The 24,203-nt window shown below is 40.9% G+C and overlaps 1 protein-coding gene across 7 annotated transcripts in view; it reads left to right on the forward strand.

Moving 5' to 3' along the window:
- Window positions 1-24,203, forward strand: part of PDE5A (phosphodiesterase 5A) — a 350,069-nt gene that overhangs the window by 248,937 nt on the left and 76,929 nt on the right. For 6 of the 7 annotated variants that reach the window (XM_044301149.1, XM_044301132.1, XM_044301166.1 and 3 more), the window contains 3 exons: window positions 12,207-12,291; window positions 13,865-14,040; window positions 15,656-15,715. In XM_044301149.1, coding sequence (XP_044157084.1) covers window positions 12,207-12,291; window positions 13,865-14,040; window positions 15,656-15,715 — 321 coding nt within the window. The remainder of the gene's footprint in view (window positions 1-12,206; window positions 12,292-13,864; window positions 14,041-15,655; window positions 15,716-24,203) is intronic. The other variant, XM_044301124.1, reaches the window with a different exon arrangement.

A 24,203-nucleotide genomic window follows, 5' to 3' on the forward strand; every position in this document is an offset into this window, starting at 1 on the left:
ATCAGCCCCCTCCTGCCTGGCAGCACCCGATCTCTTACAGGGGGCTATGATACGCACAATTAACCCCTCAGGTGGGGCACCTGAGGGGTTAATTGTGCCGATCACAGCCCCCTGTAAGAGATCGGGTGCTGCCAGGCAGCAGGGGGCAGTTATTACACAGTTCTCAGTATATTCTAACTTGAAGCGTCCCCATCACCATGGGAACGCCTCTGTGTTAGAATATACTGTCGGATCTAACTCAAATCCGATGGTATATTCTAACATAGAGGCGTTCCCATGTTGATGGGGACGCTTCAAGTTAAAATATACCATCGGATTGGAGAAAACTCCGATCTGATGGTATATTAATAGGGACTCCTGACTTTACATTGAAAGTCAATGGGGGACGGATCCGTTTGAAATTGCACCATATTGTGTCAACGTCAAACGGATCCGTCCCCATTGACTTGCATTGTAAGTCTGGACGGATCCGTTTGGCTCCGCACGTCCAGGCAGAAACGAAAATGCTGCAAGCTGCGTTCGGGTGTCCGCCTTCTGAGCGGAACGGAGGCCAAGCGGAGCCAAACTGATGCATTCTGAGCGGATCCGCATCCGCTCAGAATGCATTGGGGCTGTACGGATCCGTTCGGGGCCGCTTGTGAGAGCCTTCAAACGGAACTCACAAGCGGAACCCCGAACGCAAGTGAGAAAGTAGCCTAACTTATACTTAAAAAACCCTTTTGGTTGGAGGGTCCCTAGTTTGTATATCCACTCCACTTCGCATCGATTAATCTTGGCTATCGGATCTCCCCCACGCCATTTTTGTTTAACTTTTTTGAAGGGGGACGCTATGCGTTTCTAAATCTTTTCAGATATTTCTGATGTGCTCTTGTACACGTACTTTAAGTTTCCTCGTAGTCCGCCCCACATATTGGAGGCCACAGGGGTACTCCAATAAATAAATCACTCCTATATGTTCGCATGTAATTTCTCCCTTTGTCTTATAGACAGCTTTATTATTTTTGGACTGAACAGTCTCCATTGTCCTTTTCTTATCTTCTTTTTTCAGATTTTTACAAGGAGGGCAAAAGCCACACCATGTGAACTTGCTTCTCCTTATTTTATCAATTGTTGTTGGAAATATGCTGTGAACCAGGTGATTACGTAAATTCGGTGCCTTTTTATATACTATATTTAGTTTATTAAGGATAACCGACCCCAATACAGGGTCATTTTTTAAAACAGACCAATTTTTCTTTATTGTGTGTCTTATAAAACCAACATTATTGTTATACTGAGTCAAAACATAAATCTAAAATCTTTCTTTTCTTTTTCCTTTTGATTTTCCTTTGTATTTATTTTTCCACTCTCTTCTATACCCTTACTGCAAAGAATTAATTTTTCTTTTGAATAACCTTTTTTGACAAACCTATCCTGTGACTTTATTAATTTATTCATTGTTCTTTATAGTCCCCTATATCTGTACAGTTGCGGTAGATCCTTTTAAATTGTCCTTTTGGGATGTTCTCAAGCCATACTTTATGATGGCAACTTGCTTTGTCTATATAGGCATTCACATCGGTTTCTTAAATGACCTATCCTCAATAAAAATGGTCAGATCAAGAAACTTTACAGTCGTGGAACTAATAGTGCCAGTGAATGTCAAGTTCCAGTTTTTTTTATTGATCCCAGCATAAAAATTCCTCTAAACCTCGACGTTCGCCCACCCATATTAGGAGGCAATCGTCTATATACCTTTTCCAAAGGGTTAATTTCCCCTTCGGCTGCTTTTTTTGTAAGCTGGAATCTATGTTTTCTTTTTCCCATGCAGTCATAAAAATATTCGCGAAACTGGGGGCGAATTTTGCTCCCATCGCCGTTCCAGTCTGCTGTAGAAAATAAGTATCTTTAAACCAAAAGTAATTATGCTAAAGACAAAAATCTAAGCATTCTACAACAAATTCACATTGTTTTATCAACATTTTCGGATCACTTTTTAGTTGTTCAGTAACTGCCTTTAGCCCCAGTCCCATTGGGATAACAGTGTAAAGGGACGTGACGTCAATCATGGCAGGCCATGTATTATTGCAACTCTTGCAACAATTTTTTACTATATCAATCACACTATCCGTGTCTTTCAGATACGAAGGGGCTTTCACTACATGTTTCTGCAAAAAGAAATCAATATACTCAGAAAGTCTACTGGTTAGGGAATTAATGCCAGACATGATCGGTCTTCCAGGGGGACAGGTGGCATTTTTGTGAATTTGGGGTAACTAATAGATCACTGGGATGACTGGGAACTTAATAGTTAGATAATCTAGTTATTTTTTTTATTAAGAATACCCTCTTGTAACAGTTTATCCATTTTTCATTTGTTACTGACTGTGGGATCTTTATTTAACACTAGGTAGGTCTCTTGGTCAGATAGTAATCTTTGTAGTTCTCTCTCATATTTTTCTACATCCATTACAACAACTCCCCTCCTTATCTGCTGGTTTTATAACTATTTGAGGGTTCGACTCAAGACCTTTCAGGGCACTTTTCTCCTTAACTGTTAAGTTGTGGTATTTGGGTTTAATTTCTATCTTCTCTAATTCTTTTAACACTCCTCTTTTGAATGCCTCAATACATTCGTTTCCTGTATTTTTCAGGAAGAACTTCGACTTTTTACGTAAGGCTGAATGAATTACAGTTTTTTTATTGGGCATATTCCCCTCCAGCATATTTCGCCATATTGAGCTTCCTGATATATTTGTGTATATCTAAAAATATTTCAAATTTGTTGGGTTTATTCATGGGAGCAAATTTCAGACCTTTAGCTAGCACTCTTTTTTCTGGGTTAGTACGTGTACAAGAGCAAAAGTACGTGTTCAAGCGCACATCAGAAATATCAGAAAAGGTTTAGAAACGCATAGGATCCCCGTTTATTTTAAAAAAGCACACAACAAAGATCCCAGAGGATTAAAATTTGTTGGGATCGAAAAAGTTAAACAAAAATGGCGGGGGGGGGGGGGGGGGAGGGGAGATCCGGTAGCTAAGATTAATCGATGTGAAGTGGAGTAGATATACAAACTGGGTACCCTCCAACCAAAAGGGTTAAATATAGAATTCGATCCAAAACTTTGCTTGATCTAACTGATGTGCTCAATTTTTATTTTATTTTTAATTTGCTGCAGTGACTATGCGAGGCACTAATAACGCACATTGGCTAGAAAACAACATGTGATAGTTTTGTGAATGAAAAGAGTGTAGCACATTAGTAGTCTGATGAGAATACACGACCAGAGCCGTCTCAGAACGAGAGGGGAAGCTGTTTTAAATTTTTCTATGAAGTCAAAATGTAATTTTATATATTTATTTTGAATAAAAAGTTGTGGTTATATATATATGAAAAGATTTTATGGGGAATAATTTAACTTTAGGATTAGGTTTGAATATGGGTGGAGCGATTGCTCTTTCCACAACCAAATAAAATGATTGTATCAAGGTAAGCTTGAGAAGCGCCCCTGTATTGAGGAAGACTGATATGGTTTTATGACGCATATACTAGCTCTGTTTGTGAGTATAATAAAACTTTTTAACATAACCTAATGTTGGTGGTCCTTCACTATTTTGCGCTTATTTGGCCCTCACAGAAAGTGAATCAAGACCGTTGTATCCTCTACTTGATAACGAATATCTGTGTGCAACGTGGTCTCGAGGAAAGAGTTACACGAGTTAAAAGTTGGGAGCAACGTGGTCCTGCAATAAACCTGATTGACTTTGCATGTGATCAGCAGTGCCTGGGTTCCTCCAGATATGATGCTTAGGCCAAAATAAATAAATTGATTTTGGTTTAATCAGATCAGAGAATCTTGTTTCCAACAGTCTGAAAGTCCTTTGGAGCTCAGCCAGAGTGACCATTGGCTTCTTGGTCACCTCTCTTACCAAGGCCCTTCTCCCCCGATTACTTAGCTTGGTGGAATGGCCAGCACTAGGAAGAGTCTTGATTGTGTCAAACGTCTTCCATTTAAGAATTATGGAGGCCACTGTGCTATTAGGAACTTTCAGTGCAGCAGAAATATTTTTGTAACCTTCTCTAGATCTGCGCCTCCATGCAGTGTCTGAGCACAACAAGCATTTTCTTTCCTCCTCATCGTTAGTTTTTTTCTGATATGCTTTATCAGCTTGAGACATTATAGGGGCGCGTTTTTCCAAATCATGCCCAATTAACTGAATTTACCACAGGTGGACTCAAGATGCAATCAAGGTGTAGAAACATCTCAAAGATGATCAAGAGAATACATATGTCCATTTTTACTTTTAAATAAATGTGCACACATTTTTTAAGATTCTCAAATGCTCAAATGTAAATAAAAGCTGAGAAATGTTTTTTTTCCACAATAATGTTTCACGGATGCAGACCAAGGAGGACGCCACTTCTCCAGATAAGGCACACAAAAGCTTGCTTGGCCTTTGCAAAAGCTCATCTGGACAAAGAAGAAGACGTCTGGTCTTCTGTGTTAGGCCTCATGCACACGGATGTTTTTTTTTGCGATCCGCAAATACGGTTTCCGTTGTTCCGTGACCCGTGTCAGTTTTTTCTTTCGTGGGTCTTCCTTGATTTTTGGAGGATCCACGGACATGAAAAATGAAAAAAAAAATCTAAGTCAAGTTTGCCTTTGAAATGATAGGAAAAAACTGACACGGATCACGGACACGGATCACGGACGTGGATGACAATCTTGTTTGCATCCGTGATTTTTCACGGACCCATTGACTTGAATGGGTCCGTGAACCGTTGTCCGTGAAAAAAATAGGACAGGTCCTATTTTTTTAACGGACTGGAAACACGGATCACGGACGCGGATGCCAAACGGTGCATTTTGCGATTTTTCCACGGACCCATTGAAAGTCAATGGGTCCGTGGAAAGAAACGGAAAACGGAACAACGGCCGCGGATACACACAACGGTCATGTGCATGAGCCTTATGGTCAGATGAAACAAAAATTTTATTGTTTGGTCACAATGATCTTTCCTTCATTTGGTGTAAAAAAGGAGAAGCCTTCAACCCAAAGAACACCATCCCTACTGTCAAACATGGTGGTGGGAACCTAATGCTTTGGAGGTGTTTTTCAGCCAATGGACTAGGGAACCTAATCACAGTAAATGGCACCATGAAAAAAGAGCAATAAATGAGGATTCTTAACGACAACATCAGGCAGTCTGCAGAGAAACTTGGCCTTGGGCACCAGTGGACATTTTAGCATGACAATGACCCAAAACACACAGCAAAAGTGGTGAAGATATGGTTAGCAGACAACAACATTAACGTTTTGGAGTGGCCCAGCCAGAGTCCAGACTTGAATCCAATTGAGAATCTGTGGAGGGAGCTAAAGATCAGGGTAATGGCAAGAAGACCCTCCAACCTGAAAGTTTGGGATCTCATTGCTAAAGATGAAAGGGCAAAAATACCTGTGGAGACATGCAAAAAGCTGGTCTGAAATTATAGGAAGCGTTTGATTGCTGTAATAGCCAAAAAAGGCTCTTCTATTGATTATTGAGAAGGGTATGAATAACTTTGGACTGGACACTTTTTGCTCAAATGTAAATAAAAGCTGAGAAATGTTTTTTTCCACAATAATGCCTCTTGTACATCGTCTTATTATCTTTTGGGAGACACCTATGTCATTTCCCGTCAAAACATTACTTGCTGGTTGAAAAAATTTAACTTTAAGTCAAAAGTTGCCAGGGTATGAATAATTATGGGCAGCACTGTGTATATATGTATATGTATATATATATATATATATTATATATATATATATTTGAGTCTTAATAGATCAACAATTAATTCCCCAAGAGGAAAAAAACCTTAAAATTAGAGTATTTATTATTAAATCATTAAAACCTAATGCCTAAACTATGGTTAGGATACAATGCCAGCCAATCATATACAGATACAAAATAGATGACGAGGTGTAGTGAGAAATGAGTACTGGGTCACCAGAGAGGGAAATAACTTACCCTAAGTGTCACCCTATCGTGCCCCTCAGCCCAGAGACGGCTCCTGATGGTAGAGACCCTGTCCTCGTGCCTCAGCTATTATGCCCTCGATAGCCCGGACGCGTTTCCCCCAACAATATGGGTTCTTCAGGGGGATATCACATCAAAGAACATGGAACAAGGAAAGACATACAGACATACATTCTCTTTATTGTTAGGGCTATCGAAGGCATAATAGTTGAGGCATGAGGACAGAGAGTCTCCACCATCAGGATTCGTCTCTTGGCTCAGGGGCACGATAGGGTGACACTTAGGGTAAGTTTTTTCCCTCCCTGGTGACCCCGTACTCGTTCCTCACTACACCTCGTCATCTATTTTGTATCTGTATATGATTGACTGGCATTGTGTCCTAACCATAGTTTGGGCATTAGGTTTTAAAGGGAACCTGTCACCGGGATTTTGGGTTTAGAGCTGAGGACATGGGTTGTTAGATGGCCGCTAGCACATCCACAATACCCAGTCCCCATAGCTCTCTGTGCTTTTATCGTGTGAAAAAACCTGATTTGATACATATACAAATTAACCACAGGTTAATTTACATATTTAGTAAATCATTTTTTTTTACACAATAAAAGCACACAGAGCTATGGGGACTGGGTATTGTGGATGTGCTAGCGGCCATCTAGCAACCCATGTCCTCAGCTCTATACACAAAATCCCGGTGACAGGTTCCCTTTAATGATTATTAATAAATACTGTTATTTTAAGGGTCTTTTTTCTCTTAGGGAATTATATGTAAACTTCTGGTTTCAATTGTATGTATTTAATAAGGAGAGGAGAGAAAGCTGCTGCTGACAGTGCTGATAGAGTGACTCTGTAAGGACACACCCCTTTAACACAGAGAATTGTGATGGTAACTTTCAGTCGCAAGTTTATTCATGACAGAGGAATAATTACATTTCAGAGGGTGCATGTATAGACAAAATCAATAGGAATTACGGTAATGCCCTGCTGGCAAGAGCTTACAATCTATAAGAATAGCAGAAATTTTATTTCATGAAAGACAAGATGTGAAGAGAACGGACAGTCCCTCTTTATTAATTATAATAATACACAATTTTGGCACAGCATTCTATTTTATTTGAATTATTCCCTTTAGATGATTTTAGATTTTTTAATTTATAGATTTTCTAGTGAAGCGATTTAGACAAATTTTTATCACTTTGACAGAATTGAGTATAACTGTCAGATAGCAAATTCAGTGTTGTGAAAAATAGACCAACAATAGGGAGGTACGGTAGTTTCTGTGAGTCATTTTCTATCTTTGGAGGACCAGTTGTGGCCCTACATTTATTCTGTTCATTTTGATCACATATGACAGGGGGCTTATAAGATCAAAAGCAGCATTACAGCATCGATGGACAGTATATGCATGAAGCGGAGGGGTTAAAAGAGATTCTCTTTAGAGTGACTTATTGTTTTCAGTGTATTAATGGCAAGGCAGATTCATTGACTAGAAGGTTTTGTGCTATTGTTGTGGTTAGAATGAAGTGGGTGAGAATACTATGCAGAGTGATGATTCATTTGATGGCTATGTGTGTTAGCTATTCCAGTTACTGTACAATTAATTTGCTGTCTTGCACAATAACAATAGTTATAACTCTCCAGAGGAAAGCACTTTTTGGACAAACCTAATTCCTAGAAGATCTTAGATCCAAGTAGCCTCAAAAATTAAACAATGACGGTCAAATTCAGTTGTGCATACTAGCATATATAGGAAATAATGTTCCATACTCTTCATATTGAAACACTTGATCTGGTTGTGAGCATCTATTGTAGGGCTTGTGCACACGAGCATAGGCCATCTGTGCCCATATTGTGGACCTCGAATAGGTCTGCAATCCTCAAGATATGGAGAGGAGGCATGGATTGGAAGCCCACAGAAGCATTGCGAAGCGCTTCCGTGGGATTTCGGTTTGTGCCTCCACACCGCAAAAATAGTAACAGTAGCCGTGTTACTAAATAAAAGCGGCTTGTAGGTTGGCTATTGTGCATTCACTGTATTAATATTGCGTCACCATGTCACTGCAATGCTGATGCAAGCAAAGTGGACTTTAAATATAAGGGCTCATGCACACAAATGTATATTTTTTTTCATGTCCATTCCTGGAAATTACTCCGTGTGCGTTCCGTGTCTGTATGTCCACATGGTTGTTCTGCAGAAACAATTAAACGTCCTATTATTGTCTGCATTACAAACAAGGATAGGACTGTTCTATTAGGGCTGTATATTCTGTTCCACAAAATGCGTAATGCACATGGCAAAAACATGCAGCGGTCGTGTGCATGAGCCTTTACCCTCATGATAAATTCCCCCATAGTGTGAAACCACCCTTAGATTGGTTTCTCAAAAATAAGTATTTTCGCCTTTTTTTTTTTCAAATTTGTTGTGGTGTTCTTATTTTTTTTTACCTTTTTATGCATCCAGGTGTTATTTAAAGGTTAAAGTGAATTATAAAATTCTTTACAGACAAAGCATTTTTTGTATTCCATTTTTGACAAAACGCAGCCTGCTTTGTGTATGGTTCTTTTTCCTGGGATTTCTACCCTATGGGAGATGTATAAAATGCTACAAAAAAAAAAAAAAAAGCTGAAAAAATGGGGGGGGGGGGGGGGGGGGGGAATGCATTGTGTTTTAAAATCACCATGGGAGAAGGGAGCCATACAAAACCGTGAAAACCGAATGCCCATTTACATTCCACAACAATGCTGACATTGTAGTATATATACAGTAAATCAGAATATGTGAAAGCTGCAATGACTACCAATAGTGCTTTTCGTAGACAGTATGTGATTCATATGGTTTCCTAGAAATGAAAAGCTTTACACAAGAGGTTTGTTCATGGTTTTTACAATTCCACATTAGGTAAGGGGTGTTAGGGAGCTCAAGTTTGTACGGCAATTCTTCAAAAATTCGATTCGCCGGTTTGCAGAATTTTTGGGGAAAAATTTGGTTTGATTCGATTATACTTGCAGCGAATTTCATTATAAAACGGCTATTTCCTGGCTTCAGAAAACCTCCTATAGTGGTTTAGAACACTGTGTCTTACAGTAACACATTTAGGGACTCTACTTTGGTAGTGAAATAATACTGTGAGTCCGTATGACATGCAGATGACAGGTGTCGCTCTTAGAATCACTGCACACGTCACTTATTTGGGCAGTCACAGGGCCAAAACTGACCAAATAACTCAAGTATGAACTCAGCCTTACAGGTCGATGTTTGTTCCAAGAAGAAGCGCACTCCTTTTACACCGTCGTCAGCTGATTCCACATAGATTTCAACAGAACCTGTTCTATTAAACGCTTATATAAGTAGAGCCCCCCGACAGAGTGGAGAGGGTGTCAGCAGTAAGTTTGTGTTGACGTCACTGATTATTTTTCCCTTCTTCAGATCCGTCAGAGCAATAACCCACAAAAAACGGATCCTGTCTGTGGAGCATCCGCCTTCACTCAGTCAGCATTTAGTCAGTATTCCATCAGTATTGCTAATGCCCAAATAAAAAAACAGGAATAGATCCAAAACAGAGATGACACGTGAAACGGAATATATGCATGTATTCTGTGTTTTGTACCAACTCCTGCTTTTGGCTACCAAATCATAAGCCGATTCTGATTAAACCATAAAGGCCTTACAGCTGCTACACAGAGAGGATCCGTTGTGCGTTTCATTTTTCCTTCCTTCTGACAGATCAGAAGAAGGGTCAAATAAATGATTATGTCAGCCAAGCCAAAAAGGCTAAATAGTGGCCCAGTCAGAAGTGGTGAGGGTGGGAACAGCATAAAAAGTCCACAAAGTGGCCCTATGACATAGTGGTGAGGTGGAAGCAGCATGAGGAGACCACAGAGTGGCCCAATGACAGAGTGTGGAGGTAGCAGCAGCATGAGGAGCCCACAGTGGCAAGGTGACATAATGTGGAGGTGGTGGCATCATCAGGAGGCCACAGAGTGGCACAATGACATAGTGTGGAGGTGGCAACAGCATGAGGAGGCCACAGAGTGGCAAGGTGACATAGTGTGGAAGTGGCAGCAGCATCAGGAGGCCTGGGCTGGGGGCCGGCATCTGCATTTATAATGACAGCGGGGCCCGTGCAGTGACTGTATTCTACTACACGGGCCCCGCTCACTGTATAATCGTATCTGTATTCTGTAATAGTTAATTGTGTATATACCGGTAATCGCATAATCAGCGCTACTTACAACTACAAGCGCTCGGTAGGTAGCAGAGAGGAGGGAGGAGGCAGGCCGCACCTGCGCCTGCCACTTTATGAATGAAGCAGGCGGCATGGGGCGCATGACGTAGTGACTCACGCTGCCAGCGCCCGTCCTCCCGGCCTGCCTCCTCCCTCCTCTCTGCTACCTATCGAGCGCTTGTAGTTGTAAGTAGCGCCGATTATGCGATTACCGGTATATACACAATTAACTATTACAGAATACAGATACGATTATACAGTGAGCGGGGCCCGTGTAGTAGAATACAGTCACTGCACGGGCCCCGCTGTCATTATAAATGCAGATGCCGGCCCCCAGCCCTTGTATTGAGGGTCATTCACTACAGGGACACTGTTATGGAGGGGATCTGTGGATGACACATTGCATAAGATGCTATATATGTGTCATACACAGATCCCCATAACAGTGCCATCCAGAGACCCCAATAAGAGCCACCCACAGATCCCCCATAAGTGTCACCCACAGATCCCCCATAAGTGTCACCCACAGATCCCCCATAAGTGTCACCCACAGATCCCCCATAAGTGTCACCCACAGATCCCCCATAAGTGTCACCCACAGATCCCCCATAACAGTTCGCCATCCACAGATCCCCCATAACAGTGCGCCATCCACAGACCACAATTAGTTCAAAACCCACCAAAAGCACACCTATTGGTTAAAATTATAATTTTTTTCTTATTTTCCTCCTCAAAAACCTAGGTGCGTCTCATGGGCCAGTGCATCTTATAGGGCGGAAAATACTGTAGGCCCTAATTTTTTTCTACTTTTACACAACACAAATGGCTTTTCAACAGATAAGTGCAACGCTGAACAGCGAATATATTTAATTTCGCCAATAATACACGGCAAACAGGGCTTTAGAGTATATCACTGCACCGCTGATCGGCAATTAGGCCCTAATTCTTTTCTACTTTTACACAACACAAAAGGCTTTGCAACAGATAAGTTCAATTCTGAACGGCGAATATATTTTTATTTTGCTACTAATACAAGTCAAACAGGACTGTAGAATATATCAGTGCACCGCCGAACGGCAATTAGGCCCTAATTTTTTTTTTCTTTTACACAACGCAAACAGCTTTTCAACAGATAAGTGCAACTCAGAATGGCGAATATATTTTTATTTCGCCACTAATACACTGCAAACAGGGCTTTAGAATATATCACTGCACCGCACAAAGGCAAATATATTTTTATTTTGCAACTAATACACGGCAAAAAGGGCTTCACAACATATAACTGCACCGCACAAGGGCATAAGACGTACTTAGGAAAAAATGCGATTCGTTACCACGAAGAGCAAGCAAATTCAGCTTTGGTGCAAATCAAATTTTTCCTGAAATTCGGATCGAATTCCACTTTGTCAGCTTCGATTCGCTCATCTCTACTGGTAATCTTAGCATGGGACACTTCTGGCTGGGTGTCCTTTCACCTTGTTTAGGCTCTGTCCACATCTTGTTTTTCATTTACGCCTGGTGTACTCAGTGGTATACAGTATGCCACCCAGAAGCCTCCATATAAAAAAAATTACGTATAATTTGCAATGTACATGGAATGGTGTACTTCAGTGGCGGATGGCATCTACTAGGTTCACAGTGCTCTGTGGATATATGCAGTGTATGTGCTGGGATTATCTTTCAACACATACATTGAATGTACACACATGAGGCAAAAGTTTTTATGCCTTATGTTATTGTCTTGTGGGTATCAACTGTTATCCTATTCTGTAACGGAGGCCGTGTTACTAAATAAAAGTGGCTTGTAGGTTGGCTATTGTGCATTCACTGTATATCTATTCTGTTAAATAACATTACGATGCGTCTCTTTGCTGCCTGTACTGTAAAACTGCATCTTTCTAGAATAACTCTGTTGTCAATGAGGGAAACAGTAGATATTTTGTGCTATTGTGGAAGAGTAAACTGAAAATGTAATTACTTGACAGAATGAAAATGAAGAAAATAACAGCAAGCAAATTCACAGTCTACTCTGCACTCCAATTAAGAATGGAAAGAAGAATAAAGTGATAGGTACTTATCTGGGATTTTTTTTTCTTAACTGGATCTTTTAAATAAAATCTGTACTTTTTTGATTGAGCTAAATAAAAGTTGATGTGAAAATGTGATCCTAATAATGTTTGGCTGCTTTGTTGCATACTTTGGTGGCCCTTTGTGTTAGTGGCTGATTGGAAATGTTTACATAGGTCAAATAATGACCAGATATGATGGATCATGGCAAAAAATGGTCTTTAATATCTTCTTTTTCACAAACCGTGTTTAACCCTTATATTGGCATCCGCCTATACATGTATGGTGAATATCAGGTCTTTCAAGAAGGCTACTGCTCAGAAGCTAAGCGGCCACCATAGGTGATGGCTGCCTGTCCTTTTGCCCAGCAGACACCCACCAGAAGACTTGTCTCCAATCACCCACTATGAACTGCTTTGATGCTGTGGGCAGTTACTATCACAGCGTCTTAGTTTTCACAGGCTGCCGTTCTGTTGATGTGGCTGGGGCCGCCTAAAGGCTCACAAGCTGCCACAACAGGTGAATGGGAACATAACAATTTTATCTTAGACTGCATTAGTAAATCATTGCAATAGAGTGCATCTTCAAACCCCCTGCCACTTGTCCTGCAAAAAACAACCCCTCATACAGTTATTTGAGCCAAAATAAAAAAAGTTATGGTTTAAAATGAAAAAATAAAAATGAAAATAGCTGTATCAGGAAAGAAATTAATTATGTCTATAAAGGCTGAGACAGACTATCCTTCCTCGTACATGACATGATTGTATGTCAGAGTGCTATGCTGAAAAGAGAAAGGAAACAATTGGGAGCAAAATTATAGCAAAATATAATAATCTTATTATAAGATTAGTATTTGTATATAGCCCACATTCTTTTTTTATCATACCTTATTCTGTTAACCCATTGTACATGTATATAATTCTATGTAATTGCAGTGAGGCTTGCAGTTTTGACTACCAGTACATCATTTGGCTAACACGTTCTATAACTGGACACCTTTACAAACCCCCCATTAGCGGATGCTATCATGAGGCGGAAAAAGCAATTCTTGAACACTGTGCATTGTGCTGTTTTCAATCCGAATCCATTTCTGTCTAAGGCCAATTTCAAACTAGTGTATTCAGTGCGAGCAATACACTGTGTGTCAGAGGTATTTTCCAGCCTGAATGCTGCCCCATGACATGGACCCACAGCATTATAATGATTTATAATGCTGTGTGTTCCAGCCCATCTCAATTCGAATGATTTTTACTGACAGCATTATGTGAGTACAACTCATTACCATTGAGGTCAGGTACGAACACACAGCATTATAAATCATGTCATAGGAGCAGCATTTGGGACGGGAAATACCTCTGACACACTCAGCGTATGTGAAATTGGACAATATCATGACTGATTTTTCTTGTTTCTTCCTTCTTGAAATGCATCCCTGGCAAATGTCACAGCACAAACAACTGTGCCAGATTAATTAACTAATACATATTAATTCATATCTATGTGCATTACTGACAAAGCATGGTTTTTATTCTTTCACTTGAATGTATTAATGTCCCCAGTGATATATTTTTCATAGGAGTTTGCCAACTTGTAAACAAGGTGGACGAAAGCTCCGGCAAAATCAAGGCCTTCAACAGAAACGATGAGCAATTTCTGGAAGCCTTTGCCATTTTCTGTGGCTTGGGGATCCAGAACACCCAGATGTATGAAGTTGTGGAGAGGGCCATGGCCAAACAGATGGTGACATTAGAGGTGAGGCCACAATAAAAGGATTGTTTCTTGGCAGCCCACCATTCTGACATCTTGTACAAGCATTAAATAATTATTGTCAAACACCCTCCTCGAGGATTTACACTTCTCTTGCTCTGCTCACTATAAAGTTGGCTTTAATAAATATTCCAGAAATCCATCTGTTGTTTGTGACAGAAACTACTTTCTATGGTGCCTCATGTTAAACTTGTAAGAAAACGCTTTTTAAAGAACCTGTTACCTCTCCAGACATGTCAGTTTTAGTAACCACTTGCATTCCCCATGTAATAACAATTCTGGAGCATCTATTATTATGGCTCTATGTTGTGCTATCCCTTTATCATTTCTACTAGAAGTGTATGAATGAATTGCGAGCAGTCTGCAGTAAAGGTGCAGATGGGTGTTACCAGTTTTACCATTGTTACTACCGCACACAATTCAAAGCAATTCTGGCATTTTTACATTACAATGATAAAGCACAATGTCCTCCCCAGAAGAACCCCAGGTTTAACCGTCTATTTAAACTTAGGCTAATCCTCAACCTCTCTAGCACCAAATTTGCTAAGGTGTACACCCCTGAAAAAAAAAACATTTGCATAGACAAGTCCCTTATACTTTTTAAAGGGATGGTAAAATTCTGCCAGTACCTGCCCAGCAAGAGGGGATGGTATAGTATTAAAGGGGGTCTCTGGGCTTTTAATATTGATGACCTATACTCAGGTAGGTCTTCATTATCAGATCTGAAATATTTGGGGACTGGAATTGTGGTGTAATAGTTAGGGTCCATTCACACGTCCGCAAAATGGATCCGCATCTGTTCCGCAATTTTGCGGAACTGGTACAGACCCATTCATTTTCAATGGGGCCGGAATGTGCTGTCCGCATCCACATTTGCGGATCCGCACTTCCGCATCCGTGCTTCCGTTTCCGCAAAAAAATAGAACATGTCCTATTCTTGTCCGCAATTGCGGACAAGAACAGGCATATTCTATTAGTGCCGGCAATGTGCGGTACGCAAAATGCGGAATGCACATTGCCGCTTTCCGTGTTTTGCGGATCCGTGGCTCCGTGTATCCGCAAAACACATTGCGGACGTGTGAATGGAGCCTTATTCACACATATGTGGTGCCCACCACAATATTTTCCCACTAACTCCTAGGACAGGGGGCTATTCTGGGAGTTCAATTCAGGTGTCTTTCACTTCGTAGATCCAGAACTTGTGGTGTACCCAGAGATACTCTCGCATAGCTTATACAATTTAAAGGGGTTCTCCGGGCTTTTAATTTTAATATTAATAAAGTTAATTTTCGGGAGCTGCAGTAATGGTCAACCAATGCTGTTTAAATGACCATTAGGCCTCAAATGTGCATGGTGCACTTTCGCTTTACAGACAACCGTTTAGGGCCCCTTGTAGGGCATTTTAACTGGAAATCAGGAAATGCAGTATAATAATTAGAGAGCTGACTTTTAAGTCTACTGCAAAAAGTCACCAAAATATGCAGGTTCAAAAATGTCTTTAGAAATGCAAATGTGCATAAAAGCACCAGCAAAAATCTTCATGTAAACCCACCCTCCAATTTAATAAACTTGTGTTTCATTTTTGTGCTTTGTATGGCAGATCCTCTCATATCATGCATCTGCTGCTGAGGAGGAAACCATGGAGCTGCAGGTAACAGCGGTAAAAACTATTTTTATTCCTTTTACTAAATACATTTGCATGTATGTTCATTTGTATTTGCCTGTAAAAGTCAAATGCTTTCATGGCATTTTGGCATATGCTAATGAAATATGACAAATTTTGTTCTGTGCCATGTCTGCATCATTGCTTCATCCACCTAAAATGACATGCCATGGTACAAGATCTGGATAGGTTTATATTCTGCAATAGGCATTTGACTCCAATTATTATGAATGTGGATGATTGCAAACAACTGTATTCATTTCTCAAATCCCTTTCACTCCGCTTTTTTCCACACTAACAACATTATGTAGTTGTCAGAAAAGTGTAGTTTGACTTTAAAGTCATACAGTGGCAAATGATTTTCAGTTATCTATTTTATGGAACTTGGTGCACGCTACACTGCATTTAACGTAATAACATGCTGCTGAGTGGCACATCGGTATTAAGCCTCATTCACACGTCATAGTTTTGGTCAGTGATTTTCATCAGTGATTGTGAGCCAAAACCAGGATTGGAGCCTCCACAGAGACAAGGTGTAAGGCCCCCTGCACACGAACGTGTGCACCCCGTGGTCATGCTGCGGCCTGCAAAATGCAGGCCACAATGCACGAACACAGTCTGTGGGGCAGCCGCAGCGGATCGCGGACCTATTCACTTGAATGGGTCCGCGATCCGGCCGTTTGGCAAGGACATGTTCTATCTTTTTTCAGAACAGAAGTACAGGGCGAAACCCCACGGAAGCACTCCGTAGTGGTTCCGTAGGGTTCCGTTCCGTGCTTCCATTCCGCATTCGGGATGCGGAATGCCCATGGAACGGCACCCGTGTATTGCGGATCCGCAAATGCAGTCCGCAATACAGCAACGGGAAGCACATGTTCGTGTCCAGGGGGCCTAAGGGAAAGATCTGCCCCTGTTCTGTGTTTAGAGCTGCACTTTGTTATCACTCAAAATCACTGATGGAAATCACTGACCAAACACTGACGTGAGGCATTAGTAAGTGTGCACCATGATTGTCATCTGCAGCAAATTTTCAATATCATTTAACCCCTTAGGGACACAGCCTTTTTACACCTTAAGACCAGGCCATTTTTTGCAAATCTGACCATTGTCACTTTAAGTGATGATAACTTTAAAACGCTTTGACTTATCCAGGCCATTCTGAGATTGTTTTTTCGTCACATATTGTACTTCATGACACTGGTAAAAAAAAGTTAAAAAAAAAATTTTTTTTTGCATAAAAAAATGTCAAATTTACCAAAAATTGGGAAAAATTAGCCAATTTCAAAGTTTCAGTTTCTCTACTTCTGTAATACATAGTAATACCCCTAAAAATTGTGATGACTTTACATTCCCCATATGTCTACTTCATGTTTGAATTATTTTGGGAATGATATTTCATTTTTTGGGGATGTTACAAGGCTTAGAAGTTTAGAAGCAAATCTTGAAATTTTTCAGAAATTTACAAAAACCCAATTTTTAGGGACCACTACAGCTCTGAAGTCACTTTGCGAGGCTTACATAATAGAAACCGCCCAAAAATGACCCCATTCTATAAACTACACCCCTCAAGGTATTCAAAACTGATTTTACAAACTTTGTTAACCCTTTAGGTGTTGCACAAGAGTTATTGGCAAATGGGGATGAAATTTGAGAATTTCATTTTATTGCCTAATTTTCCATTTTAACCCATTTTTTCCACTAACAAAGCAAGGGTTAACAGCCAAACAAGACTGTATCTTTATTGCCCTGACTCTGCCGTTTACAGAAACACCACATATGTGGCCGTAAACTACTGTACGGCCACACAGCGGGGCGTAGAGTGAAAGGTGCGCCGTATGGTTTTTGGAAGGCAGGTTTTGCTGGACTGGTTTTTTGACACCATGTCCCATTTGAAGCCTCCTGATGCACCCCTAGAGTAGAAACTCCATAAAAGTGACCCCATCTAAGAAACTGCACCCCTCAAGGTATTCAAAACTGATTTTACAAACTTTGTTAACCCTTTAGGTGTTGCACAAGAGTTATTGGCAAATGGGGATGAAATTTGAGAATTTCATTTTATTGCCTAATTTTCCATTTTAACCCATTTTTTCCACTAACAAAGCAAGGGTTAACAGCCAAACAAGACTGTATCTTTATTGCCCTGACTCTGCCGTTTACAGAAACACCCCATATGTGGCCGTAAACTACTGTACGGCCACACAGCGGGGTGTAGAGTGAAAGGTGCGCCGTTTGGTTTTTGGAAGGCATGTTTTGCTGGACTGGTTTTTTGACACCATGTCCCATTTGAAGCCCCCCTGATGCACCCCTAGAGTAGAAACTCCATAAAAATTACCCCATCTAAGAAACTACACCCCTCAAGGTATACAAAACTGATTTTACAAACTTTGTTAACCCTTTAGGTGTTGCACAAGATTTAATGGAAAATAGAGATACAATTTCAAAATTTCACTTTTTTGACAGATTTTCCATTTTAATATTTTTTTTCCAGTTACAAAGCAAGGGTTAACAGCCAAACAAAACTCATTATTTATGGCCCTGATTCTGTAGTTTACAGAAACACCCCATATGTGGTGGTAAACCGCTGTACGGTCACACGGCAGGGCGCAGAAGGAAAGGAACGCCATACGGTTTTTGGAAGGCAGATTTTGCTGGACTGGTTTTTTTGACACCATGTCCCATTTGAAGCCCCCTTGATGCACCCCTAGAGTAGAAACTCCAAAAAAGTGACCCCATTTTAGAAACTACGGGATAGGGTGGCAGTTTTGTTGGTACAAGTTTAGGGTACATATGATTTTTGGTTGCTCTATATTACACTTTTTGTGACGGAAGATGACAAAAAATTGCAAGGCAAGGTAACAAGAAATTGCTTTTTTGGCACCGTTTTTTTTTTTGTTATTTACACCATTCATCTGACAGGTTAGATCATGTGGTAATTTTATAGAGCAGGTTGTCACGGACGCGGTGATACCCAATATGTATACAATTTTTTTTATTTATGTACGTTTTACACAATAATTTCATTTTTAAAACAAAAAAAATGTTTTAGTGTCTCCATAGTCTAAGAGCCATAGTTTTTTCAATTTTTGGGCGATTATCTTAAGTAGGGTCTCATTTTTTGTGGGATGAGATGACGATTTGATTGGCACTATTTTGGGGTGCACATGACTTTTTGATTGCTTGCTATTACACTTTTTGTGACGGAAGATGACAAAAAATTGCATTTTTTACACCGTTTTTATTTTTATTTTTTTACGGTGGTCATCTGAGGGGTTAGGTCATGTGATATTTTTATAGAGCCGGTCAATACGGACGCGGCGATACCTAATATGTATACTTTTTTTTATTTATGTAAGTTTTACACAATGATTTCATTTTTGAAACAAAAGAAATCATGTTTTAGTGTTTCCATATTCTAAGAGCCATAACTTTTTCAGTTTTTGGGCGATTATCTTGGGTAGGGTATGATTTTTGCGGGATGAGATAACGGTTTGATTGTTACAATTTTGGCGTAGATGCGACTTTTTTGATCACTTTTATTACCTTTTTTGGGAAGTAAGGTGGGCAAAATTCCAATTTCATCATAGTTTTTAATTTTTTATTTTTATGGCGTTCATCGTTCGGGTAAAGTAACATTACCGTTTTATAGATCAGGTCGTTACGGACGCGGCGATACCAAACATGTGTAGGGAATTTTATTTTTTTCATTTTTAATCAGTGATAAATGTGTTTTTTGATTTTTACTTTATTTTCACTTTTTTCACTTTTTTTTTGACCCAGACCCACTTGGTTCTTGAAGATCCAGTGGGTCTGATGTCTGCATAATACAGTACAGTACAATATATATTGTACTGTACTGTATTTTACTTACACTTTGTCTGAACAGATCTATGCTTTCAGCACAGATCTGTTCAGAACCATGGACAGCAGGACGCCTTAGAAGGCGTCCTGTTGCCATGGGAACCTTCCCCGTCTGCTCAGTAGTGTTCAGAACTGCGCAGACGGGGAAGGGTAAGGACGGGGCTTGGGGGGCTGCCTGGAAGCTCTCTCCCTCTCCATTCGGAGGGGCTGCAAAGGCACAGCAGCCCCCCGATGGGAGAGGGAGGGAGCTCCCTGAGCTGTTAACCTTTTCCATACAGCGGTCCGTACGGACCGCTGTATGGAAAGGGTTAAACGGCTGACATCGCATCACCGATGTCAGCCGTTTATACCAGGGTGCCAGCAATGTGCTGGCACCCTGGTATACCCACTAGACACCAACGATTACGCAATGGGAGGCGGGCGGGGGATCGCGATCCCGCCTACCGCACCGCCCGCAACCCTCCCCCTGCACCTCCCACCGTGCTCAAATAACTCAGGGGTGCAGGGGGGAGGGATACTGTTCAAAATTTTGAATCCTAAAGTTTCTGATCCCCGCGGTCAGGGACCGCGGGGATCATAAACTGCAGAAATCGCAGCAAACCGCAGGTCTGAATTGACCTGCGGTTTGCCGTGATTGCTGACATGGGGGGGTCACGAGACCCCCCCGCGCATTTAGCCTAGGTGCCTGCTCAATGATTTGAGCAGGCACCGGGTTCCGATCACTGCCAGCCGCACGGCAGTGATCGAAAATGCACAGGGCGTACATGTACGCCCTGTGTCCTTAAGTACCAGGGCACAAGGGCGTACCTGTACGCCCTGTGTCCTTAAGGGGTTAATGATCCAAGTCTGACATTTAGCGTATAGGCACACAATGCGTATTATGCATGTTTTTTATGCACGGTGGAAAATGTACCGCTTAATACAGTACCAGCTATAAGATTCTCCAAATCTCATACACTACGTGCGGAATTATTAGGCAAATGAGTATTTTGACTACATCATCCTCTTTATGCATGTTGTCTTACTCCAAGCTGTATAGGCTGGAAAGCCTACTACCAATTAAGCATATTAGGTGATGTGCATCTCTGTAATGAGAAGGGGTGTGGTCTAATGACATCAACACCCTATATCAGGTGTGCATAATTATTAGGCAACTTCCTTTCCTTTGGCAAAATGGGTCAAAAGAAGGACTTGACAGGCTCAGAAAAGTCAAAAATAGTGAGATATCTTGCAGAGGGATGCAGCACTCTTAAAATTGCAAAGCTTCTGAAGCGTGATCATCGAACAATCAAGCGTTTCATTCAAAATATTCAACAGGGTCGCAAGAAGCGTGTGGAAAAACCAAGGCACAAAATAACTGCCCATGAACTGAGAAAAGTCAAGCGTGCAGCTGCCAAGATGCCACTTGCCACCAGTTTGGCCATATTTCAGAGCTGCAACATCACTGGAGTGCCCAAAAGCACAAGGTGTGCAATACTCAGAGACATGGCCAAGGTAAGAAAGGCTGAAAGACGACCACCACTGAACAAGACACACAAGCTGAAACGTCAAGACTGGGCCAAGAAATATCTCAAGACTGATTTTTCTAAGGTTTTATGGACTGATGAAATGAGAGTGAGTCTTGATGGGCCAGATGGATGGGCCCGTGGCTGGATTGGTAAAGGGCAGAGAGCTCCAGTCCGACTCAGACGCCAGCAAGGTGGAGGTGGAGTACTGGTTTGGGCTGGTATCATCAAAGATGAGCTTGTGGGGCCTTTTTGGGTAAGGATGGAGTCAAGCTCAACTCCCAGTCCTACTGCCAGTTTCTGGAAGACACCTTCTTCAAGCAGTGGTACAGGAAGAAGTCTGCAAGGTAAGAAAAACATGATTTTCATGCAGGACAATGCTCCATCACACGCGTCCAAGTACTCCACAACGTGGCTGGCAAGAAAGGGTATAAAAGAAGAAAATCTAATGACATGGCCTCCTTGTTCACCTGATCTGAACCCCATTGAGAACCTGTGGTCCATCATCAAATGTGAGATTTACAAGGAGGGAAAACAGTACACCTCTCTGAACAGTGTCTGGGAGGCTGTGGTTGCTGCTGCACGCAATGTTGATGGTGAACAGATCAAAACACTGACAGAATCCATGGATGGCAGGCTTTTGAGTGTCCTTGCAAAGAAAGGTGGCTATATTGGTCACTGATTTGTTTTTGTTTTGTTTTTGAATGTCAGAAATGTATATTTGTGAATGTTGAGATGTTATATTGGTTTCACTGGTAAAAATAAATAATTGAAATGGGTATATATTTGTTTTTTGTTAAGTTGCCTAATAATTATGTACAGTAATAGTCACCTGCACACACAGATATCCCCCTAAAATAGCTAAAACTAAAAACAAACTAAAAACTACTTCCAAAAATATTCAGCTTTGATATTAATGAGTTTTTTGGGTTCATTGAGAACATGGTTGTTGTTCAATAATAAAATTAATCCTCAAAAATACAACTTGCCTAATAATTCTGCACTCCCTGTATACACAATGACGGTCATTTACTAATGCAAAATTGCCATAAAAAACCTGCAAGACTCTGCTTTGCAACTTTTAAATGCCCCAGTATTTTCAGGGAGATAATAAGATTTTCACTCCAGGTACACGGAGAGCCATAGATGTGCTTAATTTATGACGAGGCACATGCCATCTCATAAACGTATTCGCATCCTCTGGCAGTGCAGGGGGGAATTAAAGACTGGAGTAAAAGGCTGGTCTTTGGGAATGACCGCCAGCGTGTTTTCTTACCATGTGGAAATTGACCTGTGCAGATTTCAACCACTGCAATGCAAAGGGTGGGATCTGGGGAAAATCTATGACAAAATCCTCAAGTAACAGATGCAGATTTTACTGCAGAAACCCATTGAAATCCTCATAAACTAAACTGCCATGTGCTTGTAGCCTTAGAAGCCAGTTGTAAGTATTCTGCTTGCTGAAGATTCCAGCTAGAGGTGGCAATCAAGAAAACACACATTATTAGTAGAGACGAGCGAATTTCATGTTATGCTTTAGAGGCATTCCGTTATTCATTCCGTCATAATAGAAGTCTATGGCCTGCATAACGGAGAGGACTCCTCTGCATAACAGAAACGGGACGGATCCGTTTTGCAGCCCATAGACTTATATTATGACGGAATGAATAACGGAATGCCTCTAAAGGCATTCCGTCATAGAATTGCATTATGTCCATGGTAACGGAATCCATAACGCAATTCTGCTTTTACCACCAAACGAAGCGTGAACGAATTTCAAAATATAAACTTCGCTCATCTCTAATTATTAGCAAATTACATTCATTTCTGCAAAGATCATCAATTAATGCACATGTTTTGGGCAATATATATGCAGCGAATATCTCTATAATAAAACAAAAAATGCAAAATGATAACTTGTAAAGCCCCTCTACCCATTACATGGCTACAGAGATGAAGTGGGCACGAAAGCAGCAATATGCTGGATAACGTAACACCTAGTTTACTATGTAACTATGATAACAGCGTTTTCCGTTTTAAGCCCTATGTATAGAACTAATATATATTAGGGACCAGAGGAGTAGTATGGTAGTGAAATTAAAGGGTTTGTCTCAGATGAGACAACCCCTTTAAGAATAAAATTTGATGAAAAAAGTTCTTCTACAAAAGTAGTGGCTAAATAGTATTATAGATCATATATATTTATGATAATTGCTGTTTTATTAAAAATGCCAGAAATCTTGTATTGTATGTTCCGAGGTAATTCTGTATTCACAGGGAACTATAGTAACGTAATAGAAATTAGATATTTTACGCAGAAGTTACTGCTAGAGAGTTCCTGAAAAGGAATTGCCTGGGGATTTATACGACTAAAACCCGCCTTCAGTCTTTGACAGCTGTGAGGGAAATATGTACTGTCTGAGCTAGGAAGGAGCCGAGACCCCTGACACAACACCAAGAATAGATTTTTTTCCAAACAAACTCCAAATACTTTCCCTTTCTTTAATAATTTAGCTTAGGAAAAAGGTGAAAAACAAAACGTGACATAGGGCACCAAAAGTGGCTAGAATTTGGAGAGGAAACACATCTGTATACTGCACAAACGTGAAAATTACAAGCAGGATCCATGTAGAACAATAACAGGCAATGTCCAGGCAAGCGTTCTTTATCTATTGTATCCCTGGGCACAAAGCTTAATGGAGAAACTGGACTCATAACTCATTCATCCATGTTAGGCCTCTTGCACACGGCCATAGTGCTCCCGTGACCGTATTGCGGGCCGCATACAGCAGTTCCGAAATACACGGGGCACCGGCTGTGTGTATTCCGCATCACGGATGCGGGCACATTCAGTTAAATGGGTCCGCAAATCCGGAGGTGCGGTGCGGAACGCAAGCACGGAATGGAACCCCACGGAAGCACTACGGAGTGAATGGGTCCGCGATCCGAATGCGGCTGCCCCACGGTCGCCCTTACATTCGTGGGCAAGAGGCCTTATCCTATGTCCATGGCCACCTAAACAATATGCTCCCCTTTTACATGAACTGCTACAGCTGGCATTCCATCCACCGTTCTCATTCACATACTTCGTACGGTGTAAGAGAAACAGATATGCTTTGTGC

This window comes from Bufo gargarizans, chromosome 1 (genome assembly GCF_014858855.1).
Source record: "Bufo gargarizans isolate SCDJY-AF-19 chromosome 1, ASM1485885v1, whole genome shotgun sequence".
NCBI classification, from domain to species: domain Eukaryota; kingdom Metazoa; phylum Chordata; class Amphibia; order Anura; family Bufonidae; genus Bufo; species Bufo gargarizans.